General features: G+C 40.2%; 1 protein-coding gene across 5 annotated transcripts in view; it reads left to right on the forward strand.

Annotated features, from left to right (window-relative positions):
• The window catches only part of Kcnn2 (potassium calcium-activated channel subfamily N member 2), a 386,123-nt gene that overhangs the window by 333,446 nt on the left and 25,611 nt on the right, over positions 1-27,066 (forward strand). For all 5 annotated transcript variants that reach the window (XM_036204421.1, XM_036204423.1, XM_036204422.1 and 2 more), the window contains one exon: positions 17,424-17,565. In XM_036204421.1, coding sequence (XP_036060314.1) covers positions 17,424-17,565 — 142 coding nt within the window. The remainder of the gene's footprint in view (positions 1-17,423; positions 17,566-27,066) is intronic.

A 27,066-nucleotide genomic window follows, 5' to 3' on the forward strand; every position in this document is an offset into this window, starting at 1 on the left:
AGTGACAGCACAGAGCTCCTATCCTTTCAAACTGTGTATTAATGTAGAAAAAAAAGGGGGAATCATCTTGTGGTGACATCATTCTGTTTTCACTGCTCTGTGTTTTTTGTTTTTTGGTTCTTTTTTTTTTTTTTTTAACTCAGTAGGCAGTCACAGCTTTGTTGCCCCAGAGAACACACAGGTGTCTCCCTGTAACAGGTTACCAATATAAGAACATATCTAAAACAAGGGCTTCATAAAAGAAGCAGCTGGCCTTGTGTCACCTCAATTCACACCCAGTCGTCTTTTATCCAGCGGCTTGTTCATCCAGAACTCAGCTAAGCAAGAATCAAGACAGTGAATGAATAGCCAGAAATACTAGTACTTAAAGCTGATATGCCTTATTCATAGAAAAAATCATTGGCGGTCTCAGTGAGTGCCTTCTGCCTGTCATTAGACACTATTGTGGAGCAGCTCAGATTCCTATTTCTCAAATAGCTGCAAATTAAAAAGGGAAGAAAGCTGCTGGCATGAGGTAACAGCAGTTAGTGACAACCTGGCTGTAGGATAAACAAAACAGTGAGGAAGTGACTTCACTAGAAAATAATCTAGAGCCATTCGGGTAAGTGCATGTGTCCCTCTAGTGCATCAATGTTACAGCCAAAGAGTGGTGTGTGTGTGTGTGTCTGTCTGTCTGTCTGTCTGTCTCTGTGTGTATGTGTAAATGTGTGTATCTGTCCTTGTATATATAAGTCTGTCTGAATATGTGTCTGTCTGTTTTTGTGTGTGTCTCTGCCTCACTCTATGTGGGTGTATGGGTGTGGGTGTCTGTCTGTCTGACTGTGTATCTATCTCTTCATGTGAGTCTCTTTGTGTCTGTATATCTCTGTCTCTTTCTGTCCTTTTGTGTGTGTGTGTGTGTGTGTGTGTGTGTGTGTGTGTGTGTGTATCTGTCTCTGTATGTGTGTCTCTTGTGTATCTCTGTCTCTGTCTCTCTGTTTCTCTCTGTGTGTCTCTTTCTCTGTGGAACTCTGACTGTGTGTAGGTATCCCTGTGTATCTGTGTCTCTCTGTCTCTCTGTCTCTGTCTCTGTCTCTCTCTCTCTCTGTGTGTATAGGTAATGTCAGTAGGAGAAAAAGAAAGAGTAGCTTCTGTTATGAGCACACAAGTTAAGACAGGGAACATTTACATATTGAATTGTACAGGAAAAAAATATAGGCAGGAAAAAAATGTTTTGGAACAGATGGTTACCAGATATTTTGGACTGAATTATCATGAGTTTACCTGTCAGCTGAACAGTGGAAAATCCATTCACCAGGTGGGGACTCAGTTTCCTCAGTATTAGACATTCTCATGTTTCTGTGCTCAGATCCCATTGTCTCCTCTCTGCCCTCATCTAGTACATCTCCCCAACCTGCTGTTCGCAGCTGCTTGCCTGACACATGTTGCCAAGGCTTAAGAATGGCAAATCGTGGAAGCCCCACACTATAGACCTGACTTTGGGACTTCTAATCTAGAGTGAAAGATGAAAGATGTGTACCAGTTAGAACAGTAAGGATTAGAGAAAGACACATGACAAGAGGGTAGTGGACAATCTGTGACAATATGAAATGTTTCTTTCTGACCGGGAATAAGAATACGATATGGGGAAGAATGAAGGGAAGGTATAGTCAGACATTCTGTTCAGGTGTGTAGCAGTGAGGAAAAGTTGATAAGGAAAACCCTGGCACTCCCTTAGAGTTCAGATGCCAGGGATTGGAGGCAGGACATTTTTGGTAGAGGGAGGGTTGATTACCCAAATGCTGAGAATATGGGGATATTTAACACAGCACTAACAGTTGATTTAAAATTTTTCTGCTTCAGTGGAAGTCTTATAGGTTATTTTCGGCATCTGGCCACATAATGTTCATTGTTCTGCTGAAGAAAGAACTTCAGAATCATCAGGAGCTGCTTCATGAAGGTTACATAAGAAATATCTTGCTTCCTGAGTCCAAATCAGATGGAAGAGTTAAAAAAGAAAAAGAACACAAGGATCTCAAATTATCCATTGCATAAAATATTTAATTTTCTATGAATAAATGGATTTTACTAAAATTATTTTTCTGCCCTTAAGGGCTCTCAGGAAAGGAGTTTAGTGAAGGGCACTGATTTTAGAAGCTTTGAATCTTTTATAGGAGAAATAATCTGTGAAGGCCTATAAACTAGATCCATGGGTGGTCAGTATTAAGTCCTGGATGCCAGTCTGTGTGCCTTGGGTTTCCTGACATAGCAAACAAAGCCTCAACTTGTATTGGAGCATGAAGAGGCCAGAGTGCAAACTCTCATTGGCTAACCAAAAGCCCGCATTCTGAGAGAATTGGTTCCCATGTCTAAGTCTCAGTTTCATAGCTATTCAAAAAAATTGAACTAGATCGCTTCTGATGTTCACTTATCAATCTTAATTATAAGGAAATGGACAGTGGATATTCAAAAAGGAAACAAAAATCTTCTGAGAGAAGATATGTGAGACTTCTTTCCTAGTGTACCCTAATTTCCTATCTGTCCCTAAGCTGAAAGCGACAACGTACTGGTAGGGATTTTTCTTTTTCTTTTTAGTTGTGTGAGATTTTTGTTTGCTCTACTTTGTCTTTTTGAGTTATAACATCATTTTATGGGTAGTTTTGGTTTTGTCTAAAATTGATTATTTTTGTTAATTGCCATTAAAAATCAGACAAGTATGTATCTACAATGCCTTCACTTTCTGAACAGCCCTGTGGGACCCTTGGTATTGCAAACACTGTAATGAATAGGACCTTTAGATTTTAAGACTGTCCCTATTTATAATAACAAGTGCCACAGGTACCGTTTGTGTTCTGTGACAGTGTAGAGTTCTCTGGAGGCTGTTTCTAGCATTTGCCATGTGATTTTCATTGTAATATGCATCAATACCTTTAGAGTCATCAAATGCTGCGGTATTAGCATTACATAAGGAACATTTCCTTCTGCAGTCAAAATCCAATTGAAGAATATAAAAATAAGATGTACTTAGGACCACAAGTGCTTGAAAGATTTCAACACAATTGAGGGACATGTTCTTTTATATGGGGGAGACGCATCAATAACACTTTCCAACTTGTTCCATGGAGTTAGAATTAATTGTGCTGAAATTAATATAAAACAGAGGTTTCCTTCAATTTTTTTAATTTCTTCATAACGAATAACAATGGAAAACAGGAAGCTACAGATGAGTGTGTTGACATGAATAATCTAAGTTATACATCTCTCTGTTTGGCTGCATAGCAGATCTACAGCTGTTACATTTGATTTATTCTGCTTCTATATTCCTATTTAAAGCAGTTAATTTCCAAATTGAGACCTCTTTACTTATTAAGCTTATCGGATTTTGACTCTTCCTAATCCACTATGCAAAATGTTTTGGGCTCCTACTGGGAACTGAGTACTGAGTCCATCAGTGGGATTGAAGAAACATTCCCCTATGGGTGCTCAATGGTTAGTGGAAGAGACAGGTGGCCCAGTAGCAAAGGAAAGGTATAATTGAGCACAAGTTCTCTGCAGCACATCTGGACTCCTGCCTAAGGGAATGGGGAATACTTCTCAGATGGGAAGAGCAGTGAAGATCGACATGTCAGCTAAGGACAGTTAGAAGCAAAGGAGCAAAAGTGACAGACTTGGCCATGTGGCTGATGACTGGGGAGATGCCGAGAAAGGTGATCAAATTATTAGTGGCCTTAGATACTATGTTAGTGAGTGTAACTTTCTTTCTAGGCAGTATAGACACACCCAAGGTGAGCAGACAAAGTCACACAGTCACATTTTAGAACAGTGGTCCTCAACTTTCCTAATGCTGTGACCTTTAATACAGTTGTTGTGGTGACCCCTAGCCATAAAATTATTTTCCTTGATACTTCCTAACTGTAATTTTGCTACTGTTATGAATCATAATGCAAATATCTGTGTTTTCTGGTGGCTTTCAGTGACCCCTGTGAAAGGGTCATTGGGACAACCCCAAAGGGGTCACAACCCACATGTTGAGAACTGCTGTCTTAGAATGACTGTTCAGGCAACAGGGAAGAGGACAGTATACAGAGACCACAAGAAAGGGAGAGACTTGTTGGTATACTACTAAGATGTCTGCTCTATGCTCCGGCCTCAGTCATCTCATCTCTAGAAAAAGAAAATGGATACGGGGACTGCCTCACGCATCCTAAGTCTGAGTTCAACAGCTGTCGTGTCAGTCAGCATTCATTCTCTCTAACACGGGGCACAGAGCTTTGAACAACACAAGACACAGGGACAACCCTTTAGATGAGTGATGGTGTAAAAGCAGTGGGACTGAGTCTGTGTACCACGTGCCTTGACAGCAGACGGTCTACAGCCCATTCTCAGAAGGAGGGGGGAGGGCTGACAGTGCTGAAAAGTGACTTTGGAGGTAGGATATGAAGGAAAAAAAGCTAAGCTAAGGAAGGGTTAAAGTGTAAGAAAGGGACATTGCATGAGTGCCCTTAGGAGTGGGGGCAGCATGTGTCCCATGAATGGAAAGTCCTTCAGCTGGAGCCCAGGATGCAAAGAACTAAAAAGGAAGAGGCAAGCAGGAGCCATGCCAAGAACAATGGTTCAATTTGGGAGCATTTGAAGGTGTATGTGTTGGAACATATGGCTCCTTGATTTCAAGGATGAGGCACAGGTAAAGACCACTCCATCTTAGGGCAGCTTGGTATTTGGAGACACAAGCTGAACAGATGGGAAGATATGAAGGGAAGCTAGCTGAGTGCTGTGCCGAGGTACTTGGGAGAGACAGCACCTACAGACATCTGGCCACTGTTCTGACCCAAAGCCTCAGCACAGCCCTGGGTGGACCTGCCTGTTCTGGTGTCTACAGCGCTTCATGTCTCATCTAATGAGTCAGGAAACCTGACACAACTTCAGAAAGTCTACCTCTCGTCTGAGCCATCCTCAAGAGCCTCCTGAACTAATTGTTCTCTTTGTACCACACATTACACTGAGCCCAGTGACTTAGGCAGCGTGAGTCTTCATCATCTGGGCTGGATTCTGTTTGGAGCCCTATGTCAAGGCCAAAGTGTCCTTTGTGCTCAGAAAGCTAAGTACAGATGTGTTGCACATTATATAGGATGGGAGATTACAATTCTGAATTCCATATATTTCTGTGTATATGTACATATGATACACACACACACACACACACACACACACACACACACACACAGCAAGAAAGAAAAACTATGTGAGATATGTCCTGAACAATATAGTAAAAGATATTTGTCTAATAATTTTAAAATAATCAGCCCATATATTAATTATGTGTAAGTATACTGGGAACCAAACAAGTATTCAATAGCCCAAAACCAAAAATTCCCCATAATGTACTTTATTTCCATTTAAGACAAAAATATGGCAGGTATTTCTGACATCTTTTTTTCATTGTTTGAAGTCAACACTTTTATGAAGCCTTCAGCTGCCTTTACATCAGCAAGAGAATGTATGGAAATGTTACAAACTATATGACTTAAGAAAGTAAACATGTTTTTAAATCAAACACAAGGAAAGGAATTGGGCTGCATCCTGATTTATTACTTTAAACATTGAGTGTTGCACCATGGAAACATCTATTGGAAATAATTTTGACATATATTGCACATGAAAAATAATGAAGGGAATCATCGCTATACTCATTCTATGACTTTTTATAGTTTTCTGTCAACATACATATTATTGAGCAACATAAAAATTATAAATACATGAACAAAGACCTTGTTTCTACTTTTGTTTTATTTTGTTTGTTTGTTTTTAGTAAAATGTCAGATGAGCAGAGTGTGTATACCTGATAATGGGAAGACTGTAGCATTTCAAAGGATCTGAAAAGTGTGTGATCAATGGGGTCCTACCCACAGCCATCCCACAGCCATCCCACAGTCATCCCGCAGTCATCCCACAGCCATCCCACAGCCATCCCACAGTCATCCCACAGCCAGCCCTCTTGCACACTGGCTGTATCCCAGAGGGTGGAAATGGCAGGAAGGATAAGGAAAGGAAAGGGGGCTGATTGCCTTCCTGAGTGCTTAAGACAATCCCTCACTGTTTATGGATATCAGAACTGGTTGGCGAAGATTCTTGGCTTCTCCTCTGGCCCCAGCACCTGCTGTATCAACTACAGTACTGAGGGAATCGACACATCTGTACAAATCACTACGCAACATTGAGTAAAAATTTGTGAATTCTTTCCATGGTTGACTTATTTCCTTTACCCAAGAAGCATATCCCCAAAATAAGCAACTGGATGAGAGGGAAGCATCGAATGCTGTGTCTTACGTCCCTGGAGTTGATGTGTCTGAGGATCTGGGCTGTGTCACTTTCCTTCCTTCCTTCCATTTCACTCTAGCAGAGAAAAGAGGTTCAGGGACTCTTGGGGATGGACTGTGGTGACTGCGTTGTCATAGCTCAAGGTCTATGCTTGTCCCGCCACGACTCAACTTCTCATCCTCTTCCTCCAACAGAGCAGTGAGTAATCCCGTATAGCTGTTCGAATTCATTTTAAAGTTCATCAAAATGAAGTGAAAAATCCCTATAGGCCAGCTCTACCCCAGCATGGAACTTTTTCATTCATTTTGTGAAGACGACTCCTGGGCGACTGTGCTGCGGTCCTTTCTGGGTCTAGTTTTTATGTTTCTAGGTCAGGTATTTTCTATGAGCTGCCTGGAGAATGTCTATGTAGAACACACACAGATACTTATTCTGAGGCTGTCAATTATCCCTGTGGTTACCAAGCTGCGCACATAGCGACTCCTAGCCTGATTTGGTGGAATATTGATGTTGATCCTTTTGGTTTTTGCCTATATGCCTAGTCCTTCACCATCACCACAGAAAGCAGTCAGCAGTTAGATCCAGCTGCTGCCCTTGGCCAAGGGGTTGTCATCACCCCGAGCTTTCCATTTTACTAGGAAACATTGTGGGGCTGGCAGGTTCACATGTGTGCGGTTTAGTTTAGTGGGAGTAAACATCAGTAAAGGCTTGTATCAAAGGGTATCCAGCAAGCATTACACAACTGAGGACCAACCAGCACGTCCATTTGTTTTCTTGCTTTTGGGAATACTGCTCCTTGCTACCCTCTCTCACCTGCAAAACAAGGGGCAGAAGCTTCTTTTGCAAATACCACTTGGCATTGAGTCCTGAATTTCCCGGGTAGGAAGGTTTCTCTCACCAACCGGACAAGTCAAATTCATGGCTCTCTATGGAGAACTTTATTTCATCCTGGTAAAGTGAAAATTAATTTAGATATCCATTTGGGGTTACTGGCTGCAGTGGTGGGTGAGACTCTTGCCAGTGATCTTGGTGAGTTGGGTGTGTGGTTCACTCCCCAGGTATACACTCTCTGCCTTGTTGCTGCTGGCGAGAACCTCCAGGAAGCACTTTTTGATGACCATTCCAAATCCCTGAAACTGTTCAGAGCTATGTTTTAATTGTCCAAGCTGCAACTCTAGTGGTAATCTGAAATTAGTTCTTAGAGTCAAAATGGGGAAATGTAACTGGTGAACACTGAAAATGAGCTAAGAATATGTGTGATCCTTTTCATCAACTTCGCTGGAGTCACCTTCAGCTGCACGTCCCGAGAACTTGCTCTACTCTGGGTTTGGTGACTCCATTTTCCTGACTCTGTCATCAAGGAATAAAGCTACGGTGCTTAGGAACATTCTACTTTGCTAGGAGCACAGCTCAGAACTGTGCAGGGCTGGAGGCAGGCCGGAGCATCTTATCATCATATGTTCCACATTGCAGTTTTTATTTGATGTATTTTGAAAATTAAAAATTTCATAGTGTGTCATGGTGATGGCCTCCCATACCTGTGGGCCTGTCAAGGAAGTGGGTTTGGGTCAGCACGGTACATTCTTTTCAGTTGACCGAGAGCCCTAGACAGAAGCTCTGTCAAAATTTTCTCAAGGGTTCACAGTCCATACAGACAGAACAAGGGACTCCTGCTCCCTACTGACACAAAGAAAGAAGTGTAGTGTTTGCCAAGGACGCAACTACGGGGCCAAGAGGGTAGCTGCAGGAAGGGATGTCTTTTGTTTCTGTCCACTTTCACATACTCAAAAAGGCCTTGCCCACTATAGAACACAGCATCTATGTGGACTTTCTTTCTTTCTTTTTTTGTTTTTTGTTTGAGACAGGGTTTCTCTATGTAGTTTTGGTGCCTGTCCTGGATCTTGCTCTGTAGCCCAGGCTGGCTTCGAACTCACAGATATCCACCTGGCTCTGCCTCCCAAGTGCTGGAATTAAAGGCGTGCACCACCACTGCCCGGCGACTTCATTTCTTTATCTTGATGCTCAGGAATATCTGATGAGGCAAAAGGTCAGAGTCTTGCATCTGAGGGAAAGTGAGGCTCGGAGACCAAGATTCCTTTGCCTTGGTTCAGACACAGCTAAGAGTTGGGCAGTACTTCACGTTCAATGAATTCCCTTGCCCTATCTCAGATGCCTTTTCCATCTCCAAATGCTGATTCATATCCAGTATGGCCTAGTCTGAAACAGCCAGGGAGATTTTTATCTTTTTATAGATGGGCTATTAGGGTCTGATCTAGAGAATCCACGCTGGGTGAATTGTGGAGCAGTGTTGCAACCCTAGATCTACCTTTGACGAGGGTAGAATGGATCTTCATCCAGACAGAAAATCTCATTCCACTCCACCCCTGCCCCAACCACCACAGCACACTCAAAGGCATCTTAGATTGTGGGTAGCTCCCTGGGTTGCTTGGTATAGGAGTGGAGAGGCCAGGTCCCCTTTCCTCTACCCTGATTCTGATGATGGAATGCCACCTATTCTTAAAGTGTCCAGGAGAGGAGCTTTTACTCCTGTGTGGTGGAGATGGAGTGGGGCATCAGGAGAGGGCATTTCTGCACATCACATTGCTTCATAGCACCAGCACCAGCCAGGCAAATGCCAGAGTGAGGGTGAGAATAAACTGATGTGGTACTGCCACCTAGTGGCTGCCCTTGACCTCTGAGAAGTACAGCAAAAGGCCAGCTTGCTGTCACCCTTTGGAAAATCCTGGTGGGAATTCCTAGAACTAGTACCCACCCCAACCAGTACAGACCCACCCACAACAATGAAGTCTGCCCCAGAAAGTTAAAATAAGTCCAGTTAGGAAATTAGGGAAGAAACAGGAATAGTGAGAACCTTGGATGAGAAATGCCAGCCCGTCATTCTTAAAAGTTCCTTCTGGCATTTGTTAGTCCCATGAGTCCTGAGAGTGTATTCCCAAACAGGCTTTTGTGCAAAATTCCAGACTATCCTGTTTCACTAATGTGTTGGTGTATTTTCTTGTTGTTGTGTGTTGTTTCTTTTTTGTTTGTTTGTATTTTGAGATAGGGTTTCTCTGTGTAGCTTTGCGCCTTTCCTGGAACTCACTCTGTAGCCCAGGCTGGCCTCAAACTCACCTGCTCTGCTTCCCGAGTGCTGGGATTAAAGGTGTGTGCCACCCCTCCACCCCCGACAGTGTGTTGTTTCTTGAGATAAGGTCTTACTAGGTATTCTTACTAGCCTGGAAGATGGTCCTTTGGCTTCTATCCTCCTCTGGGATTACAGGCCTGTGCTACCACACTTGGCTCTTTAGGTCTATTGATATGAAGTTTGCTACAAATTTTTCTAATGTCTTCACTAGAAGCCCAGCTAGTTCCTCAATATATCCTAGGAATTCTTGATTTTGTTTGTTGTTTGTCCCTTTATTTTTGGTTAGTCCCAGGTCAAGGTCATGAATATTCTCTTTTCATGGGACATACCTACCCTACAGACTGTTCCCACTCGACCTTGGAATGACCTGTTGAGTGTGTGCATGTAAAATTTTCTCTTTGTGGTTTTTCATTTTATTTGCTAAGAAATAAAGCCATTTTAAATATGAATATACATTATTGACTTAATTGTGATAGACATTTAATATTTAAATAATATTCCTAGAATATATATTGGAGAATATCAGAATTTGTTTTATTTAAAATTAGTCTCATTCCCGTGACCTGGGAGGTAACTTCTCTCCAAGAGCTGTGCAGATTTCCCTAGCCATCTCAAGCAAAGAAAACCTGAAGGAAAAGGCCTTCTCTCTGTTAACAGGATGTTAATGTATTGTCAATCACGTGCCTGAAGCTTTGTAACATAGTCAAATAGCTATAATTGTGTGTGTGTGTATGTGTGTGTGTGTGTGTGTGTGTGTGTGTGTGTGTGTGATATCAGATCTAAGACTGTTAGCTTATTGACACTAGACATTGCCAATGTCACTTCTTTCAGCATAAATGAATACTAGACTCAGCCCATGAAATGTACTTGTCATCTTTTCAGGGAAGCATACGGGTCCTATTCAATCCTGAGAACCTGTGTATGCTCTGCCATTTGCCTCCTTCCCTTTGGGAATGTTGAACTTTATTTTAAGCTTGGTTCAGCTTGTTTGCTCAGAACATATCCACTAATGGCATCTACCCAAAACTGAATCTTCTATATCCAAAGTATGAATGAAACTCCTATCGGCTATGGTGGGAAGAAATCATGAATTTTGGAGAGACAGAGAAGTAGAGACAGACAGACATACACCATGCAGATATATAGAGAGATAGATAGATATAGATATAGATAGATAGATAGATAGATAGATAGATAGATAGATAGATTGATTGATTGATTTTTCCTAAATCCAAAGAGGAAAAATTCCAAATGTATAAAGTCAAAGGAACAAAATAAAATTGAGGTAATAAAAACTCATTTTAGATCAATAAAGAATTACGTAATTTTTGGAAAACTTGTTCTGGTCTGGGCCAAAAGTTAAGTTGGGCTTTAGAAGTAGCCCAACTGTGTGTCTGTCTGCCACTCTTGCTACTTTATATTTCTGGGATCCTCAGACCTTATGTTTGGACATAGTGATGCTCAGAAAGGAGGAATAAGAGGAAGGACCTGCGCAAGTCGTGGGTTAGAGCAGTTCAGTCTCTGCTCAGAAATAACTTTCTGAGAACTGTTTCTAGAGTCGTTTCCTGTTCCACATCATGACAGCATTTATACTTGAGAGCACCATCAGGATTTTAGTAAAATTTTTACACTGGCTGGAGTTTATGTTTTAATCCTGATTTAAAACTGATTCTAGGCATCTGCATTAAAGTGTTAGTTACACAACCCTGTTGTTTCTTTCCATCTCCTCTATATATTTTCCCTCAGTATGTCTTTGCACTATTTATTAGAGATTTTCTATTCCCTTACTACCCACAATCATGTTTTGTGAACACAGTTTCTGTGTTCTCTGTGCCTCTAAAAGTGCTTTTTTACATAGAAATATTCAATATCTGATTGAATGCGAATCCCATTGCAGAAGAAAAGAAAAAAAATCTAACACCTTTGCAACTTTGTAACACGCTAAAATCACCTGGGAATCTTAAAAGACACTCCATCCCTATATCATAGCACCACCTCTAGAGAGTTGAGTTTAATTAGTAGAAGGGCAGTGGACAGTATTTTCTTAATGGTTCCCAGAAGACTCTAATGCAACAGCTGGTGAGTATCCCTGACGCAAAGTGATGGAAAGCAAATGATTCATGTTCCCTCTCCTGTCTGAACCATTGGCTCTCAGCACTTCTCTCCTCTGAACAGATATCTTCCTTCCTTGGATTGTTTTCCATTCTTATATGTCTGGATCAGTGGATTCGTACATTTGGTCTGATTTTCTGTAAACAGAAACTACATGCACAGAGTTGCATGTGCATGATGAAGGCATTGTGTGTATTCCTCTCACATCTCTGGAAATATGGTCTTTCAGACTTACTGACATTCAGGTTTGCCACCAGTTAACCTATACTGAAAGGGCTTTCTGGTAGTCTCATGGCTCACTGTGGAAGTTGATGGAGTCATAGACATCTCTCATCCCTTGAGGAGGTCACCTCCATTCCAGGTTAGCCCTACACAGAGAACCGTATATAGGTTCTGTATCTGCTCAGTGTGCAACTCAAGCAGAGTGAGCCTGAGAAATATTTGTCCAGTTCCTCATCCTCCTGGATGCCCCATCTCCCCCACTGCAAAACTAGAAAAAAAATAGATTGCCATTTCTAACACATGTATAATAGTTAAGTTTGGATCCATTTTTTTTTAGCTTTCATGTTTTTTCCTTTGCTTATTATTTGCAGTGATATCCGTTGGCTTAGTTGTTTTATTATTATTATTATTATTATTATTATTATTATTATTATGTCTATAGATTCTCTTAAAATGTTTTCTTTAGGAAAAAAAATGCCTGTTTTCCAGTTTTCCTGCTGAAGAAATAATAGGGCATTTTTATTCATCCCTTCCAGTCTCTATTGTTATGGAAAAGCAGTTGCTGAATGCTAAATCTCCACTCGTGAGGTTTTGGTTTTGTTTCTTGTACTTTTTCACTCTTTGTGTTCTATTTTTTAGGCAATTTATTTCAGTTTGCATTGGAATTATGGTATGGCTATGATTATATTATAATTTGCGTTGTATCACTGTAGTATTCCCTTAGAGCCATCCGTGATGTAGCTTACAAAGCTAAGGCACCCACCTCTGCCTACAGTGTCTCAAGGTCCTTCTATGGTCCCCCTCTTCTCTACCTCCTCTATTTTATCTGCACCACTTCTTCAGAAAGCATAAAATGGGTGCCAACTGTTACTTGTTTATGTTGGAGATGGGGATTTGGAAGCCAGTTGGAAGTTCTGTTTAGGAGAAAAGGTATTTATCTAACAAGACTTGGCAAAGGGTGAAAGCTGATGTTGTATTAAGGAGTCCTCAATTTCTTAGTGTGAATGTATTATCTCTTCTTTGAAGCTGTTCCATTTTTCAATTTTAAAAACTTCCTTTCTTTCTATTAGCAAATTGTCATATTAGAGTCAGGGGTAGGGAGTGAAGCGGGTGGGAATGGATGGTACTGATTCATTTAAAAACTTCTTCTGCCCGTCTCTGGACCCTGAGTCCCTGGTTCCCCAATCTGCACCTAAAGAATGAGCTTTCTTACTCCTGTTAGTTGTTTGGAAGGAACAAGGAGAGCAGGTACCTGTAGATCCATCACTCCTTATCAGTCCTTCTGTTATCAGTTTTGTAACTTACCTGTTCCTTGCATGGTTGATATCTGTGTAACTGGAGATAGCTGGGCCCTTTATATTTAATGTGACTGAGGATCGACTTGGATAAATGGGCTTTGGAGCTCTGTGTGCTTGATTTATCTCATCCGTTGCTTATTCCCCACCCTCTATTTCTACCCTTTTTGGAATCAATCTTTTATTTCTTCTTATGTCTTTTTATTGGGTTTTTCTTTGGTTTGTTACTATGGAACTTTGTGGAATGTAGCATGACCGTAAGCTTAAGTCTATCATGTCTAAATTAACAGTTTTTATCTCCACTTAATATCCTATCACGTCCTGCAGTCTGTCTTTTATTGATGACTGTCCATACAGGGCTTCCGTTCTCCGGAATCAAATGGTTTTCCATGAAGGTACTGTACCAACTGGCTGGGAGAATCAAGGAGGCTTCTGTAGAGCTCTTGAATCTCTCCCTCTGGATCTACCTTCTTTGGTTTTTTTGGCCCCTTAATACCTTAGCCTCCATAGAGTGTAACTGTTCCCTTCTATTCAGGGAGACCTCGGAGCTCTGGCCCTTCTTCCCTGGGATTATTCTGTAGATTCTTTTTGGATATTAAAATAGGACAAGTCTGTAGTTCACTTTAGTTTTTCACCCTCTCTTCAGAATCTTTGTCTGTTCTTGATGGATAGACAGTATCTTGTTACCCATTATTCCATTTTTTTTTTCAGATTTTTAAAAGTTTGTTTTATGATCAAGTAAAAATGTAATAACCTCCATTGTGGTTGAAAACAGGACACATTTTCATTCATAAAAAAGTTTCTTCCTTCTCTCTGGTGCCTCCTTTACTTTCCTTTGGTTGCTCTAAGTTTACATCTTTTTTATTGTGTTGCCATAGTTACGATGTTATTTCAGGAAAGAAGTGGTTTTAGGAGAGAAATGATGGTATATCGATCACATGCATTTAATCTCTGCAATGCTTTTCATTATATAACCAACACTGAAATTTGAGACCAGAATTGAAATATTTTTGTCACTTCTAATATTAATTAAATGCTTAATAGAGAAGCATTGATAAAAATAGTTTGTCAGCTGTTAACATCCACAATAGAATAATTTTTGCTGCTGTCAAAATAAGTTGTGCATTGACCTTGTGATATAACATGACAAACACAACTTATGTTGACTAATGTGCAAGAATCATTCCTCTCTGTTGAATCTGTGAGTGGCTGTGAGAGCCTAGCACATGGCCCAGGGAAACCCAGACTGAGACCAAATTTGACATTGCCACATTAGTCAATGAGCACCAGTCCCCCTCTGTACTTTTCTCAGAACTGGCCAGCAGTGCAGGATCAAATAAGGCCCAATATTAGTCTTCAAATACTTTATTGCTTTGATTCTAAAGGCAGGATAGATGAGCACATTATATATTACCTATCTTGTGACCCATAGGAGCATTCACTGAATGCTGTTAGGAAGCTGAGACAAGACAAATGGAAGAACCATACTGGCCCATGCATGGTTTGGAGAAGAACTATGAAAGAGAAAGCATTAAGTGCTAGCCTTGGCCGTGTAGTGCTGAAAGGCAGTAGGAGTACTGGTTAGGGCCAGCCTCCCCCTTAGTAAAGGTAACCCCTGTGAACTTGAACAAATCCTCAGTCTAACATCAAGCTGTCATATCTGTTAAACAGTGCTCGACACAGTAGGCAGTGAGTGAAGAGATGAATAAGGCATAGAAACTAAAAAGTAGACTCTCTTTTAAGGTGGTAAACCTATAGAATTCTACAAAGCCGGCAGTGCTGGGCACATAGAAAGCAGTGCAAGTGTCTTTTGCTGGAGCCCCTGACATCCTTAAAAGTTTGACATCATGGGGCATTTCTCCCACCAGTGCTATTATTATCTGGTGTACCTTTTATGAAATTAGCACTCCCATTGATCAGAGATTGCATCTACAATGTGAGCGGTTTCTTCATGCCTTTCTCAGACAGTTTTTTCTTGTGAAAAAGACGAGTTATCTGACTAGTCTGTGAAGTGAATTACTATAAGAACGGTTTACGTACCTCTTTAGTCTTAAATTATATGCATTAATCATTCACAGCAGTGTGACTCTGGCATTGATCCAAAACCTGGGGATGTTCTAAGCCATAGTGTCACTGTGTTGATGACTCTCGTATAATATTTGGGTTTGAATTGCTAGGAAAGAAATCAGGTGATTATTCTAATAGTGTCTAATTTGGTCCTTAATTATCTCACTTTGACTATTCACAACTGAGCCTGTCTAAATGTAACATAAACATTAGTATGAGTTTTTTTCCCATTCTGAGCTGTTTTCAGACAGTTTTATTTCATAATCAAAAAGAATAATTTATGTAATCCCAAGCTAAAAAATCCCAACTTATAGAAATGTACTTGTTTCCAATTAGGCTTTCCGCTATAGGTTCATGGTCCCCGAAACAGTATAAGGAGCATTTACAAATATGCATTAACAATGCAGTCTTGTCAATCACATCACCTGACACAGGGATGAAGAAAGGGGAGATGTTATAAATTTAAGAGGCTTTATGATCAAAGGTCAACACACTGAGGAAGAGTGAGCTGGACATTTCCAGCGAATGCTTCAGGTTGCCATTGGTGGTCATGTACCACTCCACAAATTGAAAAACAAATAAAAAGTGCTAAAAGAAGAACAGATACATTGGGGTTGAGTTTTCCTCATAGGCAGTAGTGAGAAAGGCATTCCCAGAGACCCTGAGTGGTAGTAGCAAATCTCAAACTCTTCTTTGCAGTCAGTTGTTCTGCCAAAGGAATAAAAAGCCATGTGCCTAACTGATAAGTCTTCTGCTACTTACAGTGGTGGTATGGAAGCCATTCAAAATGAAGACTCACTCAGCATGTTTTGGAGACTAAAAGTGAAACTGTCTAGGACACAGCTGTCAATATAAGGAGAGTTAAGAGTATAGTAATTTCAGTAAGTGATTGTCTAGGTTGTAAACTCCATGTTAAATGGGGGGGGTGTTGCTGAGACTTTACTGAAAACAAAATAAATATAATTTATTTATACATGGACGTTAGGAGATTATAGATATGTGTTCTTAAGTAAATCATGCTTTGTCAAGGAGAAGTTTCATTTCACAAATAAAATTTGAATAGGAAATGGGTTTCTCCTCTCATCCCTCCTGTGCAGCCCACACCAGGGGTGCAGTAATACGTGCCCCCAAGCAATCATGGCAGAGACTATGCAGTAATGTACCCTGACAACATGAATGGGGTATAAACCAAAGCTGACTTAATTATGTTTTGAAACAGAGAATACTATGGAAACTGTTTAGATCATGTTATAGCTAAACCCAGCACTAACCATATTCTTATACCTCCTGTATACACTATGCCACAAAGATAATCAGTAGAAATGTACCCATTGGTCTCCACTGAATGCTAGGAATACCTCCTGGACTCTCTTTTAACAAGGATAGCTTCCTGGGACATCTTGGGAATGAGCATCTATAGCTAGAACAAAGTGGTTACTCCTTGGGCATGGCTCAGTCAAGGTGACTACCTTATCCCTTTTTTTATCAATATAGTAGTTGTCCTCACTCCTTCTTATGCTGTGTTTCTGATCACAGCAGCCTGTCACTTCTTGGTTTAGTACAAGTAGCAGGAAACAGGACCTTGGCTTCTCTTTATTTAGAAGAAGGCACAGCACGAGATGAGGAGAGTAAAGGACTCACAACGAATGTCCAAGAGAAAGAAGGACAAGTGGTCCTTAGTGGGAGGTGGATACAAAGCAAAGAACTCTGTTGGTGACTACCATTCAGGCTTGAGTGCTGTAGAGACCAAAGAGGGCCACTCAGCCTTGTAGCAACAGAGACATGAATCCAGCATGTTTTTCCAAAGTTGATGATCAAGTTGGCCTGATTATCATATGCATGTGTGTTGGACGGTGTGTAATGCTTCAACCTGAACTGATGGAGAAGGACAATGAGAACAAAGGTAGTAAACATAGTCTCAGGACAGGACACAGCATGAATCTTCTTACTCCTCAGTTAGCATGAGGTCAAGACAGGGCACGCTGTCACAAAGGTTGGGCACATCAGCTAAGAATCCCAAGGTGCCGACACTGTCTACAAAGGTAAATGTATGCCATCTTGCAACAGTAAGAATGTTGATTTTCCTACTGTAAATGATTCTTTGGGGGTATCTTTTTTTTAAGTTGAGGCAACTTCTTGACCTTATTTATATTTGTAATATCTCAGCACATCTAAACATAAGAGTTTATTGAAGATACAATGAAATTATCAAATTAATTGAATTGTCCCTAACGGCTATTCTAGAGATTAATTATAAAACACTGGCTTTGTTTTCTGTTTTTCAGGTACCATGATCAACAGGATGTTACTAGCAACTTCCTTGGAGCAATGTGGTTGATATCAATAACTTTTCTCTCCATTGGTTACGGTGACATGGTACCTAACACATACTGTGGGAAAGGAGTCTGCTTGCTTACTGGAATCATGGTAAGTGTCTTTCCCCTTCCATCTCTTTCATTTATGCTTTAGAAGAAATGTAAACCACTCAGTCCGTATGTGTAAATGATTGTGAGTTACTCATTTGCTCATAAAAATCAGTTTTGAAATATGTTGGGATCTTAAACACCTCTGTTGCATCATATGTAATGGCAGTTTCTGTCCTGCCTAGTCCCACATAGACCCACAGCCATTCAGTTCCAAATAAACACACAGAGGTTTATATAAATTATAAACTGTTTGGCCTATGGCTCAGGCTTATCATTAACTAGCTCTTACAACTTAATTCAACCCATTTCTATTCATCTATGTTTTGCCATGTGGCTTCATGGTGATGCCTGTGTTCCATGACATCTTGCTCCCCCTGGCAGCACTCAGCATCTTTTCTGACTCTGCCTTTTTCTCCTTTTCTCTCTGCTTGGATTCCCTGCCTGGCCTGTTCTGCCTTGCCATAGGTCACAACAGCTTCTTTATTAACCAATGGTAGCAATACATATTCAATCCCAGCATACAGAAAGGCCATCCCACAGCAATTGTATAATGTTATTTATTCTGTTATTGAAAGGCACGGGTCTGGAAACTGTACAGGGAATGCAGGAAAAACAGACACAAGATGTCCCTGGGGGCCTTGAGCAGAAACCCTATGTTTTGAAAATGATTGACACATGATTGGTAATTACACTTGAGTACATATAGAAAGAAGTAAATGCTTAGGAAACTGGAGAATAAGAATAGGGCCATATCAGAGAAATAATCTATGGAGAATTGACTTTTAAGATGAAATAAGACTTCTGGATAAATGGCCAGGAATGGGGTGCATTCTGTTTGAAAGCCACAAGTTAGGAGTGCAGTTTATTTGAACAGGAGTAAAGGGGGACATAGATATTCATGAGTTGGGGACAGGAAACCAGGGATTGCAGGACACTGGAGGAAGGTTTGCTGTAATGCTAAGTGATGGATCTTTTCCCAGCAGGCCTAACAAACTCAGGCATGTTATTTGTCCCTCTTACACTGTGGTGGAGCCTGAACTGCTTGGCTCCATTCATTCTAGGCACTTCCATCTTTAAGGAAGGTTGCTAAGGCCAGAGTGCTTCTCTAGCCAAAGGACCGCAGAGATCAGTAGAAAGGTTAAGTAAGCTTGAAATGAAAGCACTCATGGGGATGGGAAAGGTAGGCAGATAATGAGAGAACTGGCTACCTAGCCTTGAATCCCTTACAGATTTGATTGAGGATAAGGTGAAGTAAGAGTGACCATGAACCTTTGAATGTGGTCACTGTGCTCTGCCTTTGGGCCCTTTGTACATATATTATGGCAGGGAAAGTCCTACACCCAGTGTATGGGGTAAGACCTCAAGCCAGGGACTGCAGTTGGATGTCAGTTTGTGCTTAGCAATGGAGCATCCCTTGTGGCAGATTGTGTGGTGGCCATTTGAAACCTGTAAGATAGCAGAGAGGTCATGGGGCTTAAGAACTCAGATGTGAACCCTAAGAGGGAGAACACCAACTCAACGTCCTTACACTATTCATGCACTGGGTGGGTAGCAGGAGAGAATAATACCAGGTGGTCTTTTTAGGTCCCTTGAGTACTGTCCACTCAGAATGGAGTCACCTGAAGCATTTGCCTAGGAAGATGGTTCCACAGATTTTAATGAGCTGAAAGGATGGGGAGCCTGAGCATTAAGAGAATAGAGACATGCTTATGCCCTTGGTAAAACTGAACAGAGACAAGGAAATTTCCCATGCCAATTTTAAAGACAACATCACTGTCAGGATGATCATCAATCCCAAATTATGAGAATTATAATTTAGGGACATAATTTAACATTATTCCTTGTGACAAAAAAAACCCCACAGTTTTGTGAATTTTGTGAACTTCAAATTTTTTCATTATACTTGGTATAGCTCATTAAATGTTTGATTCTAGAATATCTCCCATTTCCCTCAAATAATAGCATTTTATTGTATAGCATAAAACTCTGGGAAATAAAATATATAAAGGTGTATTTTTGGAAGGCACCATAACAAGACCACAAGGGACATGAATGATGCTATTTATAAAGACACAACTGATAACTACAATCTTCCCCCAATGTTTCTCAAAAAACAACTTGCTTGGTGTTCCTTTTTTGGCAAGAGGTTCCCATTTTGCTATTAAAAGAGACATGACTTTGGGGTGCATATACCTTTGTAGCAGACACAAATTTGACTTTAACCTTTCCTGGGCACAGGCTCCTTGAGATACACCTGTCTTCTCTTAGTATTGCTCTGTCCCTAATGCCTCCAGAACTGCCCCTGCAAAGTCTTCTCTGGCAGCACAGAATCTCATGTTTGCCTCCTTCATCTGCTTCCTTGATTAGGTTCCACTATTCATCTTGGTTTTGGAGAAGAAGTTCTAAGCATCTTTTAATCTGTGCAGACGAAAGAAGAGTCTGTGTAATGAAATGCATATGGCTTTATTCTTCCTCTGCAATCTCACAGCATAACAACAGTCTGTTCCTAAACTCAGTGAATCCATTGTCTCTCCTATATAAGAACAAACTATTTAATTGATCCGATTAAAGACTGTTTACTTACATACATAGAGAAATCCACAAATCTTTGAGTAGCCTTCTTATACGTGCTTTGGAACAATGAAGCAGCTCTCTCTTGGCGACAGGCAAATTTCCATAGTGTCAGGCTGCTACTGGGCAGTCTTCTGGAGTAAGCGTCTAAGGAGTAGATTATACCCTGTATCAACTCCTTAGGGACTTAGAGAAATACTTGAAGGCAAACTAGATGTAATGTGGAGAATGCCTGAATGAGATTATAGATTTGTAAAAGAAAATAACTTTATGAAAGGCTAGTTTCTTGAAGATAAAGTATGTTTGACAAATTTTGTTTGCCTTTGCTTTCTTTTCATTAGGGGAAGTATAATAATATTCAGAGACTTAGCCCAAAATGACTTCCTATTTCAGTGTTTATTCTCCTATTCCTTGGACATTTGCAGCACATATTTAAGTAAAATATGGGTTGACGGATTTCCCATGAGTGTCTCCTGTCTGCCTGTCTCCCCACTTCAGCTCTAACCTTTAATAAATTGTGACTAAGAAATACAATTTACAATCCTCTGAGGAGGGCACAGGGTCATCTGTGCATCATCTTGAATATTACCTCTGGAGTACTTATTCTCCTTTATAGCTTGGTTTCCCTATCCTTGCATCCATTACATTTTGATAGAATTTACACCTTCATGTGGTTTGTTTTTGTTTTGAAGTAGAGTTGATCTACATGCTAACACCTACAAAGACTTCCCAAGTCCTGCTTGTTTTCTTCCCAAAGCTAATTGGCACTGATAAATTAGAGCATGTCATTATCCTCAGTGCTTACATTAGTCAAAACTCAACATTAGGGTATAATTTAGAAGTTTTTAAAAAGCTGAATCTGTGCTGTGGGTCATATATTTTTAGAGACAAGGACATTAGACTAAGCTTATATCTGTACTACTCTGGGCAGAAATAATATTATTCAACCATGAGGAGAGATGATTTTCTATAAGGTTTCTAATAGAAAATCAAATAGCATTATTAAAAATTAGCCTATCCTTACCTGAATTGCTTATTGTGAGTTGATGACACAGAGCCTTGCCTGTACTATCCAGCTGTGTTTACAATATTAGACATGGATGATTATGGAATTGCTAAAACAGGGAGAGCTTGTATACTGCTAGATTTCAGGAAGAAATTAAACACTGGGATTGTGGACTCTATCTCAGTCATAGCATACTTGCCTGACATGCTGAATGAAGGTCTTCAGTTTGATTCCCATTATAACACATTCATATTCATTCATTCATTCTCTCTCTCCTCCCTCCCTCCCTCCCTCCCTCCCTCCCTCCCTCCCTCCCTCCCTCTGTATGTGTCCCTCTTTCTTCCTCTCAGCACCCCCTAGCTATTATGTTTAAAACATAAAATAGCTTAACAGAAGTCACACTACTTTTTCTGTAAGACAAAAACATCAAGGTTGTAATTACAGATTCTCCCCCTTAGAAGAATAATTTCTCTACTCTTCCTCCATTTGAGGAAACACCGAGGAACTGAAGATTTCCCGCTTGGGATCTTTTCATAAACAACAGACTGAATTCTAAGTAGTTTGCTACTTACCACTGGCGGTGGTAGACAAAAACATTGTCAGGTTTTAGTGCCTCGAGTTTTTGTTAGCTAGTTTCTATCTCTGGTCTTACAGCAGAAGTGATCATTTTACTTAGCATGTGTTCTTTCTACCATTTTCTGTCCACGTAGGTGAATGTAACACACCTTGAAAGCTGTGAATTTTCTTTTACTCATGAGTATATGATTGTTTCAAGATGAACCATGTACCTTTTCACTTTTACTAGAAAGGTCATTCATGTATTAACCTTTCCTTCCCTACTTCTGTAATATGATTCTTCTTGGTCATTTGGCCCTTTAGACAATGGATGAATGAATTTTGAGGCATAATTGCCTTTAAATATAGAGTAATACCTGTCCCTTCAAAGGTATGGGCTGTAAGTGGTTCTTTAATAAAGATCTATTGAACCCTAGACTGCATAAAAAGCAACCACAGTGAGGTCTCCAGGTCTTTCTTACTATCAATTCCATGTAAAGATTACCCAGTTCATAACAATTTGAAAAGATCATACTAATTAACATTCTTTAACCATTTGGGAAGCAAAAAGAAATGTCAGTCCAGAAAAGAGCCTCTGTACCATTTTGCCTTTTACTCCAGAGCACTAGATAGTATATTCCATGAGAACACTACATAGTAATTCCATGAGAACTAGGTAATAATTCCATGAGAACACTAGATAGTAATTCATGAGAACACTAGATAGTAATTCATGAAACACTAAATAGTAATTCCATGAGAACACTAGATAGTAATTCCATGAGAACACTAGATAGTAATTCATGAGAACACTAGATAGTAATTCATGAAACACTAGATAGTAATTCATGAGAACACTAGATAGTAATTCCATGAGAACACTAGATAGTAATTCCATGAGGACACTAGATAGTAATTCCATGAGAACACTAGATAGTAATTCCATGAGAACACTAGATAGTAATTCATGAAACACTAGATAGTAATTCCATGAGAACTCTAGATAGTAATTCCATGAGAACTAGATAGTAGTTCCATGAGAACTAGATAGTAATTCCATGAGAACACTAGATAGCAATTCCATGGGTACTAAATAGTAATTCCATGAGCATGAAATTGGTTGGCTGCCTTGGGTGTCAGTTGGGTGAGCACCCTCTGAACTCAGTTCAAAGGCATTCTGAACTAGAACAATGAATTTGCTCCAGGTCACATTGATTCGGATCACATAATGCCCATTAACAGTAGTGTATGTTTAAATTCATGCAGTAGTGCATTTTATGCATATAGAAAAGGAGAATTCTGGGCTTTCAGTAGGAAAATTAAATTCCTGCTCAATTCCCTAACTGGAAGTCTAGTTCTTCCTAGAATTATTACCTCACAGATAAATCACAGGAATTTTTTTTTTTACAAGGAATGCAAAAGCTGATTTCTTTCAGCTAAGGAGTTGTTGTGACCTACCAACACATAACACCATCTCAATTTTCTAACCTTGCAACCTTTTAGTTTTCAGAGACACCCTTAACTCTGTAAGTATCTGAGCTCACCCTGGCACTCTTTCCAATAAGGAGCTTTAAATGCAGAGTGACTCAGTGTTGACGGCCAGTTTGATTCAGTACTTCCTGCTTTCCAGCCCAAGATTACAAGCATGGGTTGACCTAACAAATTACAGAGATGGGTTCCCAGTCCTGTGGGCCTCATCTCAGACTAAAACACTGCCCACCCCCCCACATACACACCCTTCCTTAGGAGTACACTTGAAATGGGCATCTGACCTCCAGTGGCAATGCCAACTTGATTTGAAGAAAATCAGGGGAAGGACATTTTTGATAGAGGGAATTATTTTCATGACCCGAGGAAGTCATACAACACTCTAATGAGTTGAAATATTAAACCTGAGTGATTTGGAGAGTTTTATTTGCCAAAATCGATTGTTTTACATATTTATTATGAGAGCATTATTCTTTGTGTCAGGCAAGGGCAGTAAAATGTATTTATGTTTAACCATTGAATCAGTCTACCTCAGAAATACAAAGGCAGGTGACAATGTCAAGTATATGTTTACCTTCTTCTTGAAGAACTAACATATGAAATAATACATGAAAATGAAAGGAAAGGGCTAAAAAGATGCCTCCATGTTCTTGCAGAAGAGTTGGGTTCAATGTTCAGCACCCACATGGTGACTTAGAACCATCTGTAACTCCAGTTTCAGAGTATCTGATAACTTCTTCTGACCTCTGCAGGCACCAGGCATGCACATGCTGCACCGACATACATGCAGACAAAACACTCATACACATAAATAAAATAAGTTAACCTTTGAGTGGTTCTACTCATTTCTAGGTTAAACATGACATTTAAGAAGTGTATTTTTGGTAAATCTTGATTATCATTGAATGCTTTAAATTGGCTATTAAAATGCTGTTTGCACTCTAATGAACTATTATACAAACCACACAAGGATAATTTGAGCCTGAAATAATTTGACCATTAGTGGTTTTATCAGGCCATTCACCATAGTGGTAGGGATTCTGGAATTAAAAATAAAAATAATGCAGAGGGCCTAGTCCAGCATTGATGCAGAGGAGAGGAGCTTGGACCTGCTACTACTGAATGTACCAGGCTCTGCAGACTCCCCATGGGATACCTTCACTTGTTAGAGGAGGGTATGGGAGTGGATTGTGGGGGGGAGAGATCTGTGATTAGTATGTAAAGTTAATAAAAAATTACTTTATAACAAATTAAATAAAAATAATGAATCCCATTATTAATTTGGATTTTTGGAAGATATCTTTTTATAAGCAATAATTAAAATCTTTCTGCAGCGCTCTATCAAAGGAGCTTCACTTTTTATGGCTGTATCTTTAAGAAAATTTCATCCAAAAATTGTGTTTCAAGATGGTTCTTGGAAGTGCTTACAGGATCCACCATCACTAGGTGACCCAAAATGAAAATGTTATGCTGTTGAATTTTTGAGCATTAATTGAGGAATGGTCTTGGGGAGGTAGACATCTTCAACTTCTCTTGCATCCTAAATGTCAGAACAGCTGTTACTTCTGTGGTCTAATTGAGGACAGAGGGGGCAAGCTATCACTCCCATCTGTCACCAGTTGGGGATGAATTAGAACTTATGCTAGCTTCCAGATCAGTTTTATCTGGCTCATGGTTGGGATCATTAGTCCTGCTTCTCATGTCTTGCTTTTTCTTACCCAAGTTGACTCTGCCCCACACCCTTACTTCTCCAGTTTTCTTTCTCATTTCTTTAGGATTTACTTTGTTAGATGAAAAGATGATAAATTATGTAAGAAAGGAAAACTTACACTCTTATTTTTAATACATGGGTTCAGAAACACACAGTCTTTAGGTTAGTTTTTAGGTGACTAAAAGGCAAGTTAGTGATTTGCTTTGTTTTTTTGTTTTTTAATTTTCATTAAAAATAGAAATGAAAATGGGAGAAAAGAAGCCAAGATGTATTCCCTAACTTTGGTGAAAAGACCATGACTCATCGTATTAAAGGCATGCAGGGATCTTCATTCCAGAGAGGAACATATGTTAGTCCCAACTGTTTCGACATGGGTTGTGGTGATGACAAGGCACAGGAGGAAATGTACAAACCACACTTCCATTCTTACGTTATGAAATGGAATCATCCTGAAATAGACACTGGGGAGACAGCAGCAGTGTGGCATTCCCTCAGTTACTACCGTCACTCACCTGCTGCCGGGAATTCTCCCCCAACTCCAAAAACCTTCTGACATCAACAGTTCTGTTTTGCATAACTCCAAAACTTAAACAATCCAAGTTTTTTGAAACATAATTCTACACACACATGAACACACACACACACACAATATATTCCTCTTATATAAAGAACCTATATAGGTCTAAAGCTTATAGTTTCCCTAATTAAAACAACACTGAGCCAGGCGGTGGTGGCACACGCCTGCAATCCCAGCACTCGGGAGGCAGAGGCAGGTGGATCTCTGTGAGTTCGAGGCCAGCCTGGTCTACAAAGCGAGTTCCAGGACAGACTCCATAGCTACAAAGAAACCCTGTCTCAAAAAAAACAACAACAACAAACCCAAAACAAACAAAAAAACAACACTGAAACATAAGGGCCTTTGTATTTAAATGAAGGCTTTGTATTAAACAAAAAGTTTTCCTTTTTTTCCTCCTTTATTTCTGATTTTATTTTATCTTATTATATTTTTTTTGGCTTTTTAATCACTGGGTCTCTCTCAAATACTCAGGTCAACCTCCAACTCACTATGTAGCTGAGGATGACCTTGAACTCCTGTTCTTCCTGCCTCCCCAAGCGCCAGGATTCCTGGTATGACCATCATACTTCACTTCAACAAATGGGTTTCTAAGTGCCTGATTGGGTGCAGTTTACAAGCATACAGTTAGGATAATGGAATGAGAAGTGTAGGTAACAGTTGAAAGATTACACAAATTATTGGATTCGCTTGCTTCTCTCCTTTGTTCCCAAAGTGCTCATTGTAAAGCACAGTCTTCAATGAGATGAGAGAGCACTCATCAAGAAATGGGCCATCAGCAGGAAGAGTAAAGCCCAGAATAAGCACAAGGAAAGATTGCTTCCCAAGGCTCTTGATGCCAGTGATTTTCCACTCCTATTAGGATTTTGATTTCTTTCCAGAAGGATCTCAGCAGTAGCCACCTGCCCAGGGAGAAAAAAATTTCATTGTCTTGTGCCAACTGCCCTCTCCTGGCTGGCTGTAGCAGTTAAGAGCCCCTCAATTTTCACATTCTCGGCTTATTAAAGAACCCTGACTGCCCCCAGTGAGGAGCAAGAGGGAGCAAATCAGCAGCAGGTGCCTGTGTTGGTCTAGCAAGTGCTAGCCTGGGCAGAGGCAGGGTCAGGTGCCTAGTGAGCCATCAGCCTATCATTGTCAAACGGGGTTGTTTAGACTTTGTGGCTAAAGTTTAAAAGCCAAAGCAAAGGTGCAGGTGTTCATTCCTTGAGTCTGTTCCTTTCTTTCATCAGGATCTAGTGCTAAAACTACTTTACTTGCCTTCATGGAGCACAGAGTATTGTGGCATCCATCACACCTCAGACTTTTGTGTTTCTAATATCTTCACAAGTAAAATATCTCAAGAGCTTTCACTCTTTTTAAAGTTAAGTGCAGTTTGCTGTATTTTGTTCGTAGCCTCCTTCATCTAAAGCACAAACTGTCAGGGAATCAGACACTGCAGGATTGAGTAGATTGCCAATGCCATGTCTCAACAAAATCTCTAAGTGAATCTAGTTCCTGATCAAGGCTGAGAACTATTGATTTCAAAGTTACACCAGTAATTGGGCTGGAGTCAAGGCTCAGTGTTTAAGGGTGTGTACTGTTTTTGCTGAGGGCCTCA

Source organism: Onychomys torridus, chromosome 13, assembly GCF_903995425.1.
Source record: "Onychomys torridus chromosome 13, mOncTor1.1, whole genome shotgun sequence".
Taxonomy (NCBI): domain Eukaryota; kingdom Metazoa; phylum Chordata; class Mammalia; order Rodentia; family Cricetidae; genus Onychomys; species Onychomys torridus.